This window comes from Cuculus canorus, chromosome 9, assembly GCF_017976375.1.
Source record: "Cuculus canorus isolate bCucCan1 chromosome 9, bCucCan1.pri, whole genome shotgun sequence".
NCBI lineage: Eukaryota > Metazoa > Chordata > Aves > Cuculiformes > Cuculidae > Cuculus > Cuculus canorus.
The window spans coordinates 13722837-13739497 of NC_071409.1; the positions used below are offsets into that span (position 1 = coordinate 13722837).

At 45.4% G+C, this 16661-nt stretch overlaps 1 protein-coding gene across 3 annotated transcripts in view; it reads right to left on the reverse strand.

Annotated features, from left to right (window-relative positions):
• The window catches only part of TP63 (tumor protein p63), a 253148-nt gene that overhangs the window by 98615 nt on the left and 137872 nt on the right, over window positions 1-16661 (reverse strand). For 2 of the 3 annotated variants that reach the window (XM_054074422.1, XM_054074425.1), the window contains exon 1: window positions 5923-6523. In XM_054074422.1, the coding sequence (XP_053930397.1) occupies window positions 5923-5984 (62 nt within the window). In that variant the 5' untranslated portion in view covers window positions 5985-6523. Of the gene's footprint in view, window positions 1-5922; window positions 6581-16661 lie in introns of those variants that run through there. The other variant, XM_009565617.2, reaches the window with a different exon arrangement.

The following is a 16661-nucleotide window of genomic DNA, read 5'->3' on the forward strand; positions in this document are numbered from 1 at the left end:
ATCGTGTGGGAAGATGGTTTGCTATGCAGTAGCAGTAGTCTGCTTTGTATCAGGATAGAAATACTTGTGTCTGTTGAGAGGAGCCATTGAAAGTTGGCTTGTACTAGAAGGTACCATGCAGATCAGCAGGGGATAATACTTATAACATGCACCATGAACACCCTAAATATTTCTGAACAGATGAGCTATTGAGAAATTGCTTCTTTAATTTCTTCAATGTTTTTGGAAGTTGAAGTTGAGTAAAATCCTATGAATTAGGTATTCTCTCCTCATAGTAAAAAGGATCGCATGAAAGACTTCATATATTCTTCCTCTGAGATCTAGGAAAAAGAGAAAACAGTTGATTTGGTTCCATTTTAATCCCTTTAAGCAGCACAAGAGGACCTCCAAGCAGAAAAATATCTTTTTATGACACTGCAAGGGGCCTATGTATTTTTGAAGAGAAAAAGAGAAAAGTGCTGTCTTTGGCAACGACTGTGAAAGGGTTGTGACATCCTCAGCACAATGACATCTCTCAGACACAGAGCAAAGAGGTACAGAAGGGACAAAATGGAGGAGGGCAGCAGGAATGAACAGACTGCAAAGGCTCTGCTAGGAAGAAAGAACTGAAGACAGTTTGATGTACTGCTCTTGAGCAGTGTTTCACAAAGTTCCCATCTTTTGATGAGACTGCAGAATAAGAACAGGAGAGCAACTGAAGAACAGAACTCGAAGATGAGATAAATCCTTCCCTTCCTCATCACCAGCAGCACATATATTTAGTGAGGTGCCAGGGGAAGCTGAGAGGTCCCACGCTGGCAGCAGGTCCTCCCTGCAGAGCTGCTCTGCAAAGCTCTCCCACCCATGAGGCTGCGCTGGAATGGCTATGCCTTGGCAAAGTGTATGCTGTCCCCCTGTGTGTCTGGATCCCCTATGGGTTTTCTACCGGGGTGCCAGCATAGACATGAAGGTGACCACCACCTCACAGGAGAGCTCACTGAGGCAAATAAAAAACACCTCCCCTGGTTCCCCTCCACCTTTACTTCCCGCATGGAGCCACAGTGCTCCTCCAGAAGTCACAGGCTTTTCTGAGCACAGCACAAGCTGCTCAGAACAACTTCTGGCCCCTCTCTGAGTCTTTGGAAAGTACCTGTTGTATCACTGGCAGTTTCTATGAATAGATCTATACCAAGTCATGTGGCTTTCCTTACCTGGATTCAGATCTTTCTGCCAATAAAGCAAATTTTGGCTCCCATCTCAAAAGTGAAGGCAGGTGAGATTTGTCCAGCCTGTCATAGGAGTTCAGTTACTCTTCAGCAAAGCATAGTGTGAGGAAGGAGAAAAAGCTTGCTGTTGCCCAAATGCAAGGATTCTGCAGTGTGCACATAGGATGAAACACTCCTGCAAGACATTACCCTACGACAGCTTAAGCAAAGCTCTATCACAATGTCACCCAGCTAATATCCAAGTGAAAGGAGAGCTGCTTGTGCCAGCATTGATACACAACCTTGAAGGGGCACAGCGCTCTGCTACCTGTGATCAGAAGGGGTAGCCAACACGCTTTGCCTCAATGTGCCTCTCCCCATCCCAAAGAGAGGAAACCTGCTGTTTCGTTACTGCCTATTAGTAATGATGAGCACTGGGTACCAGTGAGTTTTTCACCTTTATGCTGCATTGCAAGCATTAAATGGGAAAGACTCCTATCTGATAATTGCAGTCCATTTACCAGCCCTGCTTGATACATGTGGGAAGCAGTGAAGAAAGGTGAAGTGACATGTAGAGTGCTCCCAACGAGAGATCCTTTTGAACCCAGGAGCTCTGGCTGGCTGAAACCCTGATCACCATACCCATCCAGATGCAGCACCCATGGGACATGCCCTCTCCTCCCTTCCATGCCACAACTTGTTCCTGACAGCGTGTCGTTGATCCTCCACTATAAATATGTTTTTCTCTACATACCTGGCTGGGGGTTTTTTGTTTGGTTTTTTTTTTTTTTTATTTATTTTTGGCAACCCCTCAAACCCCAGGTCCATGTCTGAAAAACCAGTTTTCCAGCACGGATGCTGCAGAGAGCAGAGGATTTCAGGGTTGTTCCTTGAGCCTCTATTATTAGTGAGATTTGAGAGACTGTGTTGAGAATACAAAGCCAAAAAGGAAGAGAAAAGAGCAGCTTGTGTGAGAGGCCTTTCATTCCAAAGGGAGGACTGAGCCAGAGTGAATGCCTTCAACACATCAGCAGTGTGAAGTCCCGAGCCCACCAATTCACCTGGGCATGGGGAGAGCAGTGAATAGAGGAGGCAAGACTACAGTCCAGTGCATCAGCAGGTGCATTCTCAACAGCCTCAAAAGAAAACAGCTCCTGGGTAAAGCACAGCCTAATAACCATTATTTCCAAGAACATAAGTAACTTATCAGTAAATATCACTCCCCCAACCAGGCATTAGCTGAAAAAAAGTGGCTTTGGAGAGAGAAACTAATTACATAGCTCTCAACAGCTGGACTTTGATCATAATTACAGTGCCTTCTTCATCTTACGCTAGTGGCTTTCAACTGCAGCTAGGTGGGCATTTTTTGGAAGGGGGAAATCCCGTCTGTTTCAGATAGTTAGCTCATTTTATGACTCAGAGCTAGCCTGGGTTTTCTGCACCACAGAATGATCCCTCACAGTACCATCCGAATAGGTAATTTATGGGGGTCAGCAACTTGGCGCTTCAACACAGGTGCTTCTGACCTTACAGCAGCACTTTCCCAGGCCCACGAGCCAGAGTGCTGAGCCTGCTTTATCACTGCTTTCAAGCATTTAATGCAAATCCCTTTTTTGTCAGAAGCAGAAAAACTTTGAGATTTTTACTCAGCTCAGTTACTGCTGAATTTTAGCATCTTCTGTTTAAGAAGAAAGCACTCTCACAATTTACCTTGCCAACCTCCCTTCAGACACTCACGTGCTAGATTTACATCCCTCACATTTGCACGGGGATGTAAATCCCTGTCAGTGCCCAGTACCCCTCTGCCCGTCTCTGAGCTGGGCTGCAGCTCCTGCACTGAACTCCAGTGCCACAGAAACAAGTGAAGTTGTGAAGGAGGAGGCTACTGTCCTGTGCCCCAGCGGAGTTATCTGTACTTTTGTGTGATGCATAGGGTGCTTTGCTTTGATACCCACTTTTAAAAAGAAATAAATAGCCTAAACAGGAGAGCTGGGCTGCTGAGATACAGGCTGCGGTGGCCTAAGCAATGACACGCAGCACTAGGACTCTGGGCACGGAGCTATTTTTCCTCATCCATAGCACTGAATTACCGGGTTGTTTGGATATACTGTAGCGGTAGCACATAGTTTCATGGCTGTGAAATGACAGGCAGTAAGTATACAAGCATTATAATGGCACATTAATTAATGCTCCTAAGCGAGATCTATGTTCACCTCCTGACAGAGAAAATGTTTTAGCTGGCTCCCACGCTGTCTGCCTGCCGGACACCCCCAAAGTGAAGAGATTAACAGATGAACCAACAGCAGAGGGTAAATCTAAGCCACAAACCTTAGAGCCAACTGGGATTTATTACTGCTTCCTCTTCCACACTGAGCTAGAGGGAAATCTGTGTGACTTCCCACCCATTTTAACCGTGTTTCAAATGCTTTTCACTATTGTTTTTTTGCCAGTATGCCTCAGCTCAACATTATCAGTTTGCTTTTTAGATTATTACCTGATGTTTAAAGTGGCAGGGAAGCACACTGGTATTAGCTATATAAAGCACTTAGGCCACATCAAAGCAGAAGTATTTCAAACTGTGTAGAATAAAAGCAATTATGAAACTATTCAATTTCGTTAAATCAGTCAGACAAATGTTATCCAACGCATCATGAATATCCAAAAAATGGAGCTTAAAGCTCAAGTCCATCTATGTTTTGAGACCATGAAAATTAACTCTGAGACCAAATTTCAGCTGACTTTGACCTGTGGCAGAGCACAGCCACTAATAACTGGACAAATGTCACTCTCAGCTCATGTAAATAGACATGTATAACAGCTGAGACACGTTATTACTCAAAGCTACATCTCAATCAGGTTCTATTATTGAGAGGTGTCACAAACTCTCTCTGTTCCAAGCTGTTCTGAGGCTTCCCACATCACAATGGTCGCTTAAAAACTCACCACGCTGCGGAGGCATGCAGAGAGGAGCAGCATTTCTAGTAAAAGGCCTGCCTTGCTGGAGGATGCAGATCTGAAGGGGAGAAAGGTCCATTTAAAAAGTTCTACAGAACACAGCCAAGGCAATATGTTTTCTTTTATTCCTACTCCAGCTGGGTTTTTTGCCTAAGCTGTAGCACTAATTTTATGAATCTGCTCTTTGACATGGGATGGGATATGACTGTCAGGAGTTCACAGGGGCTGGGAAGCTGTCCCAGAGCTCAGGTACACTTCCCTGTGCGTCTTTTACACTTTCCAGTGTTGGTTCATTTTTGGCTTATTTTGGTTTGGTTTCGTGTTTCTATTTGGGAATTTGCCTGGCTGTGGCTTCCAGCCACTGAAACTTCTCCATCTGCTAAAGTCCCCACTGGTGCCAGCCTGAATCCACCTTCCTGGATGGGAGCCACTCTCATATTGCCCTTCTCCTGGACACATTCACATCCCCACCACAGTCAGTGGTGCTGGGCAGGTTTGCGGGAGATCAGAGAGCGGCTGCGTGTGCCCGGCCAACCCTAGGGCTCGTGTTGTGGAAGGTCTCGCCAGGGAAACCAATACCACCAGCTTCGTATCACATTCCTCTGTCACCGCAGCGCAGCCAAGGACCGTGTGCTATTTCCCAGCTCCCCTCCCCTCCTTCCCCTCCGCTGGCCCCAAATGCGGCCTCTCCTCACTGCCAGGTCTCCACACTCCTCCCCAGGACTGTCGCACAGCAGTGACATTGAGCACCCAGAGGATTAAGAGGAGAAAAAACACCCCACAAACACTGCAACAAATCATGATAGCGTGAAAAAAAAAGAAGAGATCACAAAGCTGCCAGTAATGCTGTGGGTGACAGTGGCCAAGCCCTTTCTTCAGCAGACAGCTATACAACACAAGAAGCCTTTCCCAGTACACTGCAGAGGATGCAGAATTAATAATTAACCCTTCTGGGGATCAAATGCCTTCATGAGACATCAGCCAGGGCTTTTTCAAAACGCAGCCAGAAACTAGCCTTAAAGTAGATCAACAACTGACTGCACTTGGAAGATTTCACCTCTCCAAACTTTACGACTGGAAAAATACCGTCTACATGTCATTTACATGCTTAAATATAGTATCTTCTATTGGGAGAAACAAACAAACTGACAATGTGATACCATGACACCTCGTGCGGACATGCTCTTTTATCTGCTGGAAAGTTATAAAACTCAGTGTAACAACAAAGCTAAAATAAGAGTGGTTGTTAGGGTCTGAGGTTGGCTGTTAGAATGAAAAAACATTCTTGGAAAACTCCTCACCCTTACAAGGCACTTCTTTCTTTTAAACTTTTAAATTATTTATTTACCATTTAAATTCCTATATCTCAGAGATTGATAGTTAAGCTCATATTCTTTAGAGTAGCTTTTTTTATACAAAGGAACAAATAAACACAGAACAGAAAGCTGAAGCAATTCCTGCTCTACCCAAAGCACAGAGTAACCTTCGGCTCCAAAATACAGGGAAAAGATACTATCAGCTTTCATGTTATTTATCATACGTTTTTTTCCTCTAATGCCAAAAAGGAAAAGGGAGATATCTTAAACGGATGCCTATAATTAAACAGTAACATGTTAGAAAGCCAAAAATAATAGTAAGCTCCACTGAGCATGAAGAGAGTGGCACATTTTTTCCGTGTGCAGCCCAGCTGCCACCGGACGATAGCAGAAAAGTTAACAATTACACAAGACACTCAGATCAAACCTGTGATAGGAGACAGTTACATCACGCTCAAGAGACTCACCGCTGGATGCAGGGATCAGGGTAGTACTGCAAGGTGGTGAAAGGTGCCGGTTCAAAATTCATTTCCTTTGAGCCCCTCTTCAGGTACAAACCAAAATAAAATAAATAAATAGATTTAAAGCTAGTAGGCTAAAAGCAATAAGGTCAAGTGGTACACGAGGTACAACTTTACAGATTTATTTTACACTTGCGAATGGGTGGGATCTCACAAGGACTTGGCCAATGGGATTCATCAAGTGACCTGAGCATCACCACCAGTCCCTCCTCACCAGCTGGGCATCTTCTGCACAGATATTTTCCCCTCCTCTCAACATCCTTAATAAATGTTGGTGTATGACGGCCACACTTGTTGTTTGGAGCTCATCTGGGGCATCTCTGAACTTCTGATCTCACTCATCATTGGTTGCCTTCCTGCCTGACTTCACAGTTTAATTTTGGCAGCTCTTGAGGTTTTGCAGACTGCTGTGGCCGCTGGTCATCCTCATCTCCAGATGGCTGGAGTTTCCTCTGCAGGGTGCAGTGCCCACGGTAAATTTCATTGTGCTTTAAAAGCTTTCCTTGTCAACTCTGTGGCTGGTACCTGTGAAAAGTTGCCTGGGGAAATTTTCACTCTCTCTTGCCACCTTTTGAACGGTCTGTTGTGGCCACAGTTTCAAAGGCTGAATGACAAAATAAGGGGAAATTCCATAATTAAAATTAACTCTGAACTTTTAACTCCTCTGCCCCCCCTTCCTGCCCTCCTCCCCCCAAGAAAGCCATCAGACACAAGTCTTAATGTTTCCTTCAATATCTTTGCACCCTTTTTCCAAAAAGAATTGAGATGATATACAAATCTTTCATTGTTTTTGTGTTCTGTAAATAATATATATTTTCCACATAAAATGCCAATATTTTCAAATATCTTGAAGAAAAAATAAAAGTGAGAAAAGTAGTAAGTAGAAATCCTGTCTTTTTTAGGCCACTAAAGCCTAAAGAAAAACCAGCAAAATGAAGTCTATCAAAACAAACTACCGAAGATGAAAAGCAGATTTTATTTTCCTGAAGGAAAATATTTCCAGAAGGAAAATAAAAGCCAGGATAGAAGGCTACCATTCCCTGTCCTTCCATTTCCCCCTCCTCTTCTTATTTTTTTTTTTTTAAGTGACACAGAAAATCATTCAGGAAAGCAACATGTTTTATCCCTTTTTTTTGCCCCCTCCGTAGCTCTTCCAAATAGTACAGGCTGTAAACCTATCCTGGTTTTGTGGTTTTGGAGAATGAAATATGAATCAGGAGCTAAATTAAAATGGATTCCAGCAGGAAAAAATAGTGACCATGTATCTACGCACCAGTGGGATTGCGTCTTCAAGCAGATGTATATGTTTGTGTATTTGGAGAGAGGGGAAAGAGCTGCCCTACATATCACCTACAGTCCATCTTTTGTGCTTATGTCAGCACAAACACCAACCTCCAGAGCAAAAGCTGGGAGCCTTCTGAGATGACAGCAATTGCTTCTTATTTTTTCCCCCTCCATGTTTTCCTTATGGGAAATTTTGGTTCGAAGAATGTCATGTGGAAACATTTTCTTTGCTGCCTGTGCCAGGGTGGCAGGGGAACTATTTCAGACTTGACATTCTCCACCCACACTGAGCCTGATAGTTCCTAACATCTGTGAACTGTGAATCCTGTAAACTCGCAGGGCTGTTCCCTGGCCAAGTCCAAGCAGCTTCTGTTATGATAAATGGCATTCAAGGAAGAGAGGCTGGAAATGAAGAATGCATTTATTAGCTGAAGTTACGGGCTCCCTTGCTGCTGGACGCTGCTTCCTCTGCCTGGTCTGTGGAGGTGCAGTATTAAGAAGCACCTTTCCCTGGAGTAAACATTAAGTCTCGTAGCCTGCCATCAGTGGGTAAGGAGAGTAGAAATATCCAAACTAAGCTCTGCTGGGAAGGGGAAAATCACGCCAAGGCTTGTGTGCACGTGATGTAGCCCAGAGAGTAGGGCTGTAGAGTGGCTGCATCCCCTCCTGCTGCTGCTGTCAGGGCTGTGCTAACCCTTGCACAACTTTCACGGGAGCAAATACCTCCAGGGAATGGGCAAGGAGGGCCAGGGTCCAGTGCAAACTTGTGGTCCCCACTGCTAGCCTGGCTCTGGGCTAGGCCTTGGTTACAGCTACCCTTAACCAAAGACACAGCAGGAGAGTCCTCTCCTTGCATTAAACCTTTGAGTAAGAGCCTGGGTTCACGTTCTTTCGATCCAGGACTCAGTTTCAGTGTGCGCCCGTGAGTTAGTGGGAATAACCAGCCTAGCCTGGGAAATGCATGCAGGCACCAGGCTGTTGTGGGTACAGTGCTGAGACCTCATGCTTGTTCTTAGTGACACATCAGAAGTTGTTTGATTCCTTCTATCATGCTTGTGGCAAGACTAACTGCTACCTCTGCAGGCTTGGCTTCTCGAAAGAGCGGCCATGCATTGCGTACTCTCTCAACAGCCTGGAAGAGTTTGACTTTCCTGGTAGATTTCAGCCTAAAGGCAATAAAACTCATGCAAAAGAAATGCCTTCTAAAAATGGCTGTTCTCATGAAATCCTGGCTCTACCTGCTTCTCCACAGGAACTGGAGATGAGTTTCCCAGCATGGGTTGGGTGCCAGGGCCGATACATTGTGAGCACAGGGAGGCTGGGCAATTCCCACCTGGAGACTCAGACCTGCTCTCCTGGTTTCGGCCAGTCCCCTCACCTGGCACATGCCGAGATAATGTTGTGTGCCTGGATCACATGTTCCGAGTGCTTTGTGAAGTACAACAGGCAGCTCCTGGAATTGATGCTGCTGGGCTGTTTCTGCCTCCAAGGATGAATGTGATCCTTAGTTTTACACTACCTTAACTCTGCACAGCTGAGTACACCGTGGTACCTTGGATACATTAAGTACAAGTCTCCTACAGCCCGGATTACCGAGCCTGTGATTCCTGCTTTTAGTGTTAAACACGTCTAGCAGTACCGCAGTCAAGACGTAGTTGGTCTCCAGCTCACAATTCACACCAAAAGAATAACTCCTGAAAAACCATAATTAATTCAAAAAAGAACTACCACATAATTGTAATGAGTAGTAATAGCGTGGAGCAGGTCTCTCTTCTCACTCACAAGGCACCGATGGGAAGGGGAGTCTAGCAAGGTAATTTCCATAAAAACTTCAAAAGAGGCCACCAACTGCCCAGAGTCCTTATCAGCCCTTGTGCCTGGGCCTGGCAAATGCAAATGGCTCACAGTTTGGCTCATTTTGGCAGTGTGCATAGCACCTGGCTGCTCTTCCCAGACAGCTGGACATTTTCAGCCTCTCATAGAGATCTGGACATATTTTGAAGCAGCTCAGAAGGTCGTTTTTCACTTTTCTCAGCTGGAAAATAGAGTCATGGAAACCACTGCTAACAGTGCCCAAACCCCACAGGCAAAAGCCAGCAGATCTCTCTATTTCTCTTCCCTGGTCCCAGCTTTCTTCCTTCCCCTCAGCTTACAGCCAACATTTTAGCTGTGGGTTGGTTCACCATGAATTTAGGCAGAGATATCTACCATTGCAGTCAGACAGTGTCAAACTCCTCTCAGCTGCAAGGCGCTCCTTTGCATAGCACAATCCACAGTGGAAACACAAGCCACAGGGTGTGTGCATGTGTGTGTTGCCTGTACCCCGTGCATAGCTGGGAGGTTCTCAAGGCTCAGCGGTATTTGGCCAACCCTACTTGCATTGCCTCAAGAAAAAAAATCTACTGGGAGATGGAGCCCAAGACACTCAAGAGCTGAAGATTTCAGGGAGGATTTGAGCGGATACGTGAAGACAAGCAAACTTCATCACAGCAGCCTGGGATTGCAGGCAAGGGGAAGGTTCTGGCAGTAGCAGACCTTTAAGGTACTCAGCTCAAGAGGAATAGGGTCTTGTGATATCCTTAGCGTTCACTACCCTTTCTAGGAAGGTAATGAGGGTGATGCTAATCTAACAGCAGTAGGCACATGTCCTGCAGAAGCAGGGCGGAAGCCTGGCTGTCAGGGATCTGTCTGGCTAGCAGATTTACAGCCGAGCCTCTAGTGCTTGTGGTAAGCAGGCGGCACGGGGATATGTGGAGGATATGTGTGTAGGTGGGCGAGAATGCAGGGCACCACTCCGTCACTGCTGCTTTCACGTCTGGGAAAGAAAAATGGCTAGAGAAACAGCTGTGGGCTACTCTCCTGTTACCCCTCCGTGCACCCTCTCTATGACTTTGATTTAAGATGTCATCGAAATGACTATGAGATTATGTTTTAGAGAAGGCAAACATTTTTACCCTCGGGAGGAGACTGCTGTGGATTTATAATGGTCTCCCCACCACGCAAACTCAGTGCCACGATGCCTGTGTGCCGGTGCCAGTTCTGAACAAGGGACAGCGAGACAGTTCCCCCACATCTCTGCTGCTCAAGTCCTGATCCATGGGTCGAGGGACCTCTGAGCAGGTTGGAGCCAGGGAAGACAAGGAAGGGGAGATGGTAGCTTTGCTCTGAGCCACCTTTGCAACTGCTTGCTTCAAGATTTGCCTGCAATCAGCCCCACCCTTTACACCTAGGGATAAAATGTTTCATCCGCAGCTCGGGGTTTCCATGGGAGTGGTTGTGGTCCTTTTGTTTTGTTTTGTTTTAAGTTAAAATGAGTTTCTTTTAAGAGCAAGAAGTCTGTGGGATATTTGGGGATTTTTTGTTAGAAAAGTTTGAAGAGAGGGAAACGATTCCCTCCCACGAGCAATAAAATGTCTTTAGCTTGACTGTCCAAGGAAACAGAAATACATGTTAGTTTCCCTTTTGAGCACATTTTCCCATTTCAGCTAAATTTTACAGATGTTTAAAGGTCTCAAAGATATTAAGGTTTTAGGAGTTTCATGAACACAAACAAGCAGAGGAAAGACAACTTTTCAGTAACTTCAGGGAAAGGAAAGAGGAAACAGGAGTATGACCCTCACAGACTTTGGAGGTTCTACCCAAATGCTTAGGTGGTGGGAAAAGCTTCCATAGCAATTCATGTTTTGCCACCATCCAATCTCTGATACCACTGCTCCAGAAGTGTCAGGTTTCTGGCTTTTGGCTTATATGCTCACACTCCATACTTAGAGACAAAGGACAGGGAGAACAGCAAACTTAAAAAATAAATTAATAAATAAAAATACTGCAGTTTTACACACATGCCGCCAGCACCTTTTGTTCCCAGTGCAAGCATAAACCAGCAAAAAAAGAGTACTCATACCCAATCCCTTCATGCTGGCACTGCCCTGCCTGAGGAGCCCAGAGCTGCTGGTGGGAACAAAAGGGGCTGAGTCCAGGCAGAAGCTCCAGGACAATGGTGTGTGGGTGCAGCTGCAGTGCCTGCAGTCCATGGCACGTCTGGTCACCGTTGGCCACCTCTCATCCCAGGACAGGTGAAAACTCAGTCTTAGCACTACCCTAGGCACAGCCAGAAAGAAACTGATGAAGGTGTCTTAATTACTAGTCCCCATCTCCTCCTCCTGTTAAATCTGAGCACATCAGTGGTAAAAATTGTGGATTTTAAAATACCAGCTTCAAGCTACTGTCTGCATGTTGTACCATGCACCCAGAGCTCTTCACTATCTTCATGTCAGTCATGGATTGTTACATAGAACTAGAAGGAAACAGAGGAGATAGCACTGTTCCAGCCCTGTTCAGCAGGGCAATATGAACTGTCTAGTTGCCTTTGCTATCTCTTCTGTCATGTCTGTAGTGTCAGAGCATCTTCCGCTCACAGTGAAGGACAGTATAGTTTGTTTTTTTCCTTTGCAAGGATAACGCATGGTTTCGTGAGGAACAAACCACTTCTTGAGTATTTGTCCCGAGAATCTTGTCTCAGCTTGGACTTAGAATACTGGGATTGTAATACTGACTACCCCATAGTGAAAAATCCTAAGTCTCCCATGTCCTTTCCCCTCACTATCACCTGCTTCATAGTGTTTTTTCAGTCCAGGACATCATAATCCTCTGCTTAAGCAACCTGAAACTATTAATACTTCCAAATCACCCAAAACAGCAACAGTAGGAGCTTCCCACTGCTTCCCTTTATAATCCAGGCCCACAGCTTCCAGCAAGGCACTTCTTAGTCTCGAGTTGTCCCACACCTTTATGGAGGCTTTCAGCTCCCATGGGACAATTAGTGGCTTCCCTTGTTTGCTCCAGGATTTCCCGTCTCCCACACCAGTGACTGGTGCTAAGAGCAAGACCAGAGCTCCCATCTCAGCAGGGTAATTGTGCTCTGGGGCTCACACAAGTGCCAACTCTACATGTTTCCTTGGGGTCACTCCAAGCCAAAGAACATGCACGAGGGTGGCTTCAGTCCTAATGCACCAGCCTTTATATCTCTGGGACACCCCGCCAAGATCCTCAGTGACTTAGCTCCTTACATCACAGTCTGATGGTAAAACCTTGGTAGAGCTATAGATGTCCCCTCTTCTGGAGACATTCTTCTCACTGCTGAGGGGCACACTGGATTTTTTTTCCAGAAGTGGCAGCAGTGGGAAATTTTGCCCCATGTTTTCACCTAGCTGGAAGGTGTTATGAAAACAGGATTAAAGCTGAACCTGCATATTGGAAGTTGCACTCTCTGTTTTCTCACCATCGAGGAGTTACCAAACAAAACTAACTGTAAGGGTGAAGAACAGATATAAGCACTAGAGAAGTTTTTCTTGGCTCTTACTAAACAATAGAGCTCTTCTCTCTATGAAGAGGAAGCAAAAGGACCCAGGTCTGAGAACAAAACCAGGACACCAACACTCCAAACTGGAATTTTGTTGTGTGTCCCTGACGTGCCACAGAAAGCAAAACCTCTAGCCTTATGGTATTCATGCACATATGAAGAAGACACGTGTAAAGGAAAAAAGAGCACGGACCATCGTAATAAATCAGAAAAAGGCTAAAAAGAAGATCCTCTTGGGCAGTCAACTCCCCAGCAGCACACTTGTCCCAAGAGACCCTGCCCTGTCCTCGAGAGCTTACAGGGCATTGTGCAACTCTTGCAGGAAACTCCCACCGCCCAAGGCAGGGAGGCAGCAACAGTTCTGCTGGCCAGAGGGAATTTCCCTCCTTGACGTCAGTGCAGCTGCACCACCATATCCGTTCCCAAGACATAGCGGGGCCATAGCCTGGGCTAAAGCTGGGCTGGAGGCTGGAGCACCCTAAGACAGGTGGCAACACTCTGCCATGGGTTCTGGATTGCATATCAAAGGGGTGGCAGGAGATGTGTAGGTGGAAGGCTTGGTCTCCCCATACAGCTGCCATGTGACATGTCTGGCATTCCGGCAAGAGCTGCGCCACAAATACACATGGCACCATCGCGCCCTGCGAGGTCAAGCCCAGGTTGGGGAGATAAAACCCACTGACAGCATCCGTTTGGGTAAAGGCCTGCTCAGCTCTGCTGTGCAGTGGGGTGGGTGGCAGAGGAGGGCAGGATCAGGAGCTCCCTTCAGTTTTCTAAGCATGGGCTCACACTCATCCTCTCACCATAGATCCATCGTAGAGTTTTCTCATGCTCTGCTCCCATCTCTGAGATTTTCACATCAGAAGCAGCAGAGGTTGGTACACGGGCATTGAGAATATCAGTTTCTGAATTGCTGGTGACAGCCAGCAGCACCAGAGCAGAAATGAATAAAAGAAGAGGTTTGCTCTACATGAAGCAAGGTGGAAGCTTTCAGCAAGTTGTCTGCATGGAAAAATTCAGTCAGAGAGAAAAGTGCAAGGATTGCATTTACTGTCAGCCTTGATGGAGGACACAGAAATGCAGGGAATTTAGTATTGCTGCATCACTCATCTTTCCATCCCTTTAAATTTTTCCTGTGAGTCAGTGCTGAGCTGAATCATAGCAATGTCTCGTTGCTGCTAATCATCCCCTACTGCTTTCCAGCTCCTGCATACTCCACATGAGCAGGAACCTCTCTATCCTTTTGGCAGCTTCAGAAAAATAAATCCTGCATGCAAAAGCATCGGTCTCAAAAGAATTTCTCATTTCCAAACAGGATACAATGAAAACTCACTGCATGGCTGGCAGGGCTCTAGTTCCCAGCATTAAGGCTACGTGTGTCTTGCAATCCAAGGTGCAAGCCCAGCTCCTGCAGGCATACCCATAACTAATGGGATTAAAGCCAGTTCAAGAACCAGTAGCAATTAAAACAAAAATCCCCAAAGCGCTAACCACTAGAGATGGAATCCCTTGTTGCAAACCTGCACATCCTCTGCTGAAGCCTACACTTCTACACCTTCCCAGCCAGCAGTACCCATCTCACCCAGATTACCATTAGCAGGACTGTGTTCACACAGGTGATAATTGCCTTCCTGACTGTGCTGGAGATAAAGCCTGAGAACACCTGCATTTAGGGTCACAGGGGTCCTTTACCAGGCTCAGAGCTTTAAAACCAGTAAGGATGGGATGTGCTCAGTTCTGCTAGTCAGTTCATCCTCTTCAGGATGGAGCACAAAATCCACCTAATCAGTGACAGTAAAGTACATTGGCATAAAATAACAGCTTGGTGCCACTTAAGTAACATGCAAAAGTTAATAAACATTATTTCCCCTCTAAGAGCAGAGGTCAAGAAAACAGAAGATTCAGTGTTTCGTATCTTTATAGAGAAAACAATGACTTAAAGAGAGTATCTTGCATTACCCTCATCCTTTTTTTTTATGTTAATAGCCCACATATGCATCCTTGAAAAAAAAACCCAAACCTCCTACGTGATATGATCAAAACCTTGCACTTCACTTTTTCCAAAGTAAAACAATTTCTACTGTGATTCAGCCTAAGCACATCATACATTGCACCCTTAAAGCAGGCAAAAGATTAACTCTCCGTTCCAAACACTCAACTCAGCCTTCAGCTTTTCAAACCAGGATAATTTCCCAATAACCATGAGATGGAAGAAGCCAGCATTGCTCTTCACTAGGAATTGGACCTGCTGGAAGCAACACACCATCAGGTTAATGCCAGCTAAACAAGGGGTACATAGAACATCCAGCAGCGCTGGTATGAGGTGCAGCACGCAATAGGCAGCTTGACAACCAATAGTCATTTTACAAGAATCAGCCTCTGAAGAACCTCAACGATTTAACATGCTTTGAGGCAGCGCATATCTGCCACACAGGAGAGAGAGTTATTGGGAGTGCGCGTAACAGTGCCATCTGGTGATCCCTGCCACCGCGTTATTGACAACCATGCACATCATGGGCAGCCATCCAAACCTCCCGGGACTGTGGTAACACTTCCAAATGCTCAATGGGCACTTCTTTGCAAAGTCTTATGGTTGAGTGCTGCTGCTGTCATCTCGTATGTCAGGAATAGTCAATTTGGGAGTATGAATAAAGGTAGAAGTTTTGAGGTTTGCTCTGTCTTTCAGGGGGTGCACTGGACCTGGAGAACAAAGGTGTTTTAGCCCCTAGACCCACCTCTTTGAGACAAACGCAGAGCTGAGAAATGTTCCTGCCCTTTTTTTGTTTTGTTTGTAGTCACTCTTCTTAAGGGTAGGCCTTCAAAGAATGGTCCAAGCTGCTCAAACAGCATCACTTTAGAAAACCTTAATGCTGCCTGCCTCCTGCTCAAGGATTCCCAAGCAGTATTCACAGTCTGCATTAACTCTGCTTAAAGTAGCAGCTTTTGTGAGTCCTGTGGAGCTCGAGAACCATACACACAACTCCTGCACCCAAACACACTGCAGCTTCAGACCACATCAGAGGGTCAATCAAAATGCATGGAATGTTGTCACGAATTAGTCTCTGAGAAGTTACAAGCCACCTGCATGACTACAATGAACAATAAACATCAGGTAATTGGCATTCCCATCATGCTCACTATGCAAGATGTGCTTACCAAGTCCTCCTGTGACAGGTCCTGGAAGAGAAGTGACTACCCAAGGCTGTTCTCAGCTTTAAGAAAAGCCTATCACTTAAGACTGCTCTTTCGAGCCTGCTGGAAGGGAAGCAAGGGACACCTCCAAGACCTCTCAGGCAGCTGTGGCCCTGGCAAGTGTGCCACTAATCTACTAATGGATGTCCCAATATCCCAAGTAGGTGCAAGTGAAACTTTTCAGTAAGTAAGAAGATGGGGAAGGGGAATGCTCATAACAGCATTTTCTCTTATGTCTTCTCAGTCTCCAGGAATGGTTTAGACCTGTGCTTGTTATCCTTCTGGGAAAGTGAGTATCTCATACCTTCAGCAAGTTGTATTAGACTCCCCTCTGTTCTAGATAAGAGTAGAAAAAGAATCCCCTAAACATAAAAAACATTTCCTCAGTCTGCAAAGCTGACAGTAACATCTCTCCCCATTTTCTTTGCCTGGTGCTAACTCCTAGCCCTGGCTTCTGTTTCCCAGGAAATGAGAAGCTTATTCAATTGCCTTCAGTTCTAATGTCTGGAGGTCTCTTATGATCCATACTTGAAGGTGGTGTTAAATAAGCATTAATGATATTACTGATAACACCCTTTAAAATAGCTTTATAAATAAAATGTGTTCCTGTCTAAGAGTACCTAATCAACGCCTCTTTCCAAATAACTTATCCTAAAGCATTAACAATCCATTACTAGGCAGACAGGCTTTAAGAAAGTCTCTTCTAAAACAGATTGCAACATGCAGATTCTGTTTTGTTAAAACAATTCACATGCCTTTTCCACGCATGATTTCAAGTTACTAAGGTGAGACCACACAATAGAACTTAATACATAGCAATCAAAAATTTCCACACAATCCTTTAATATAA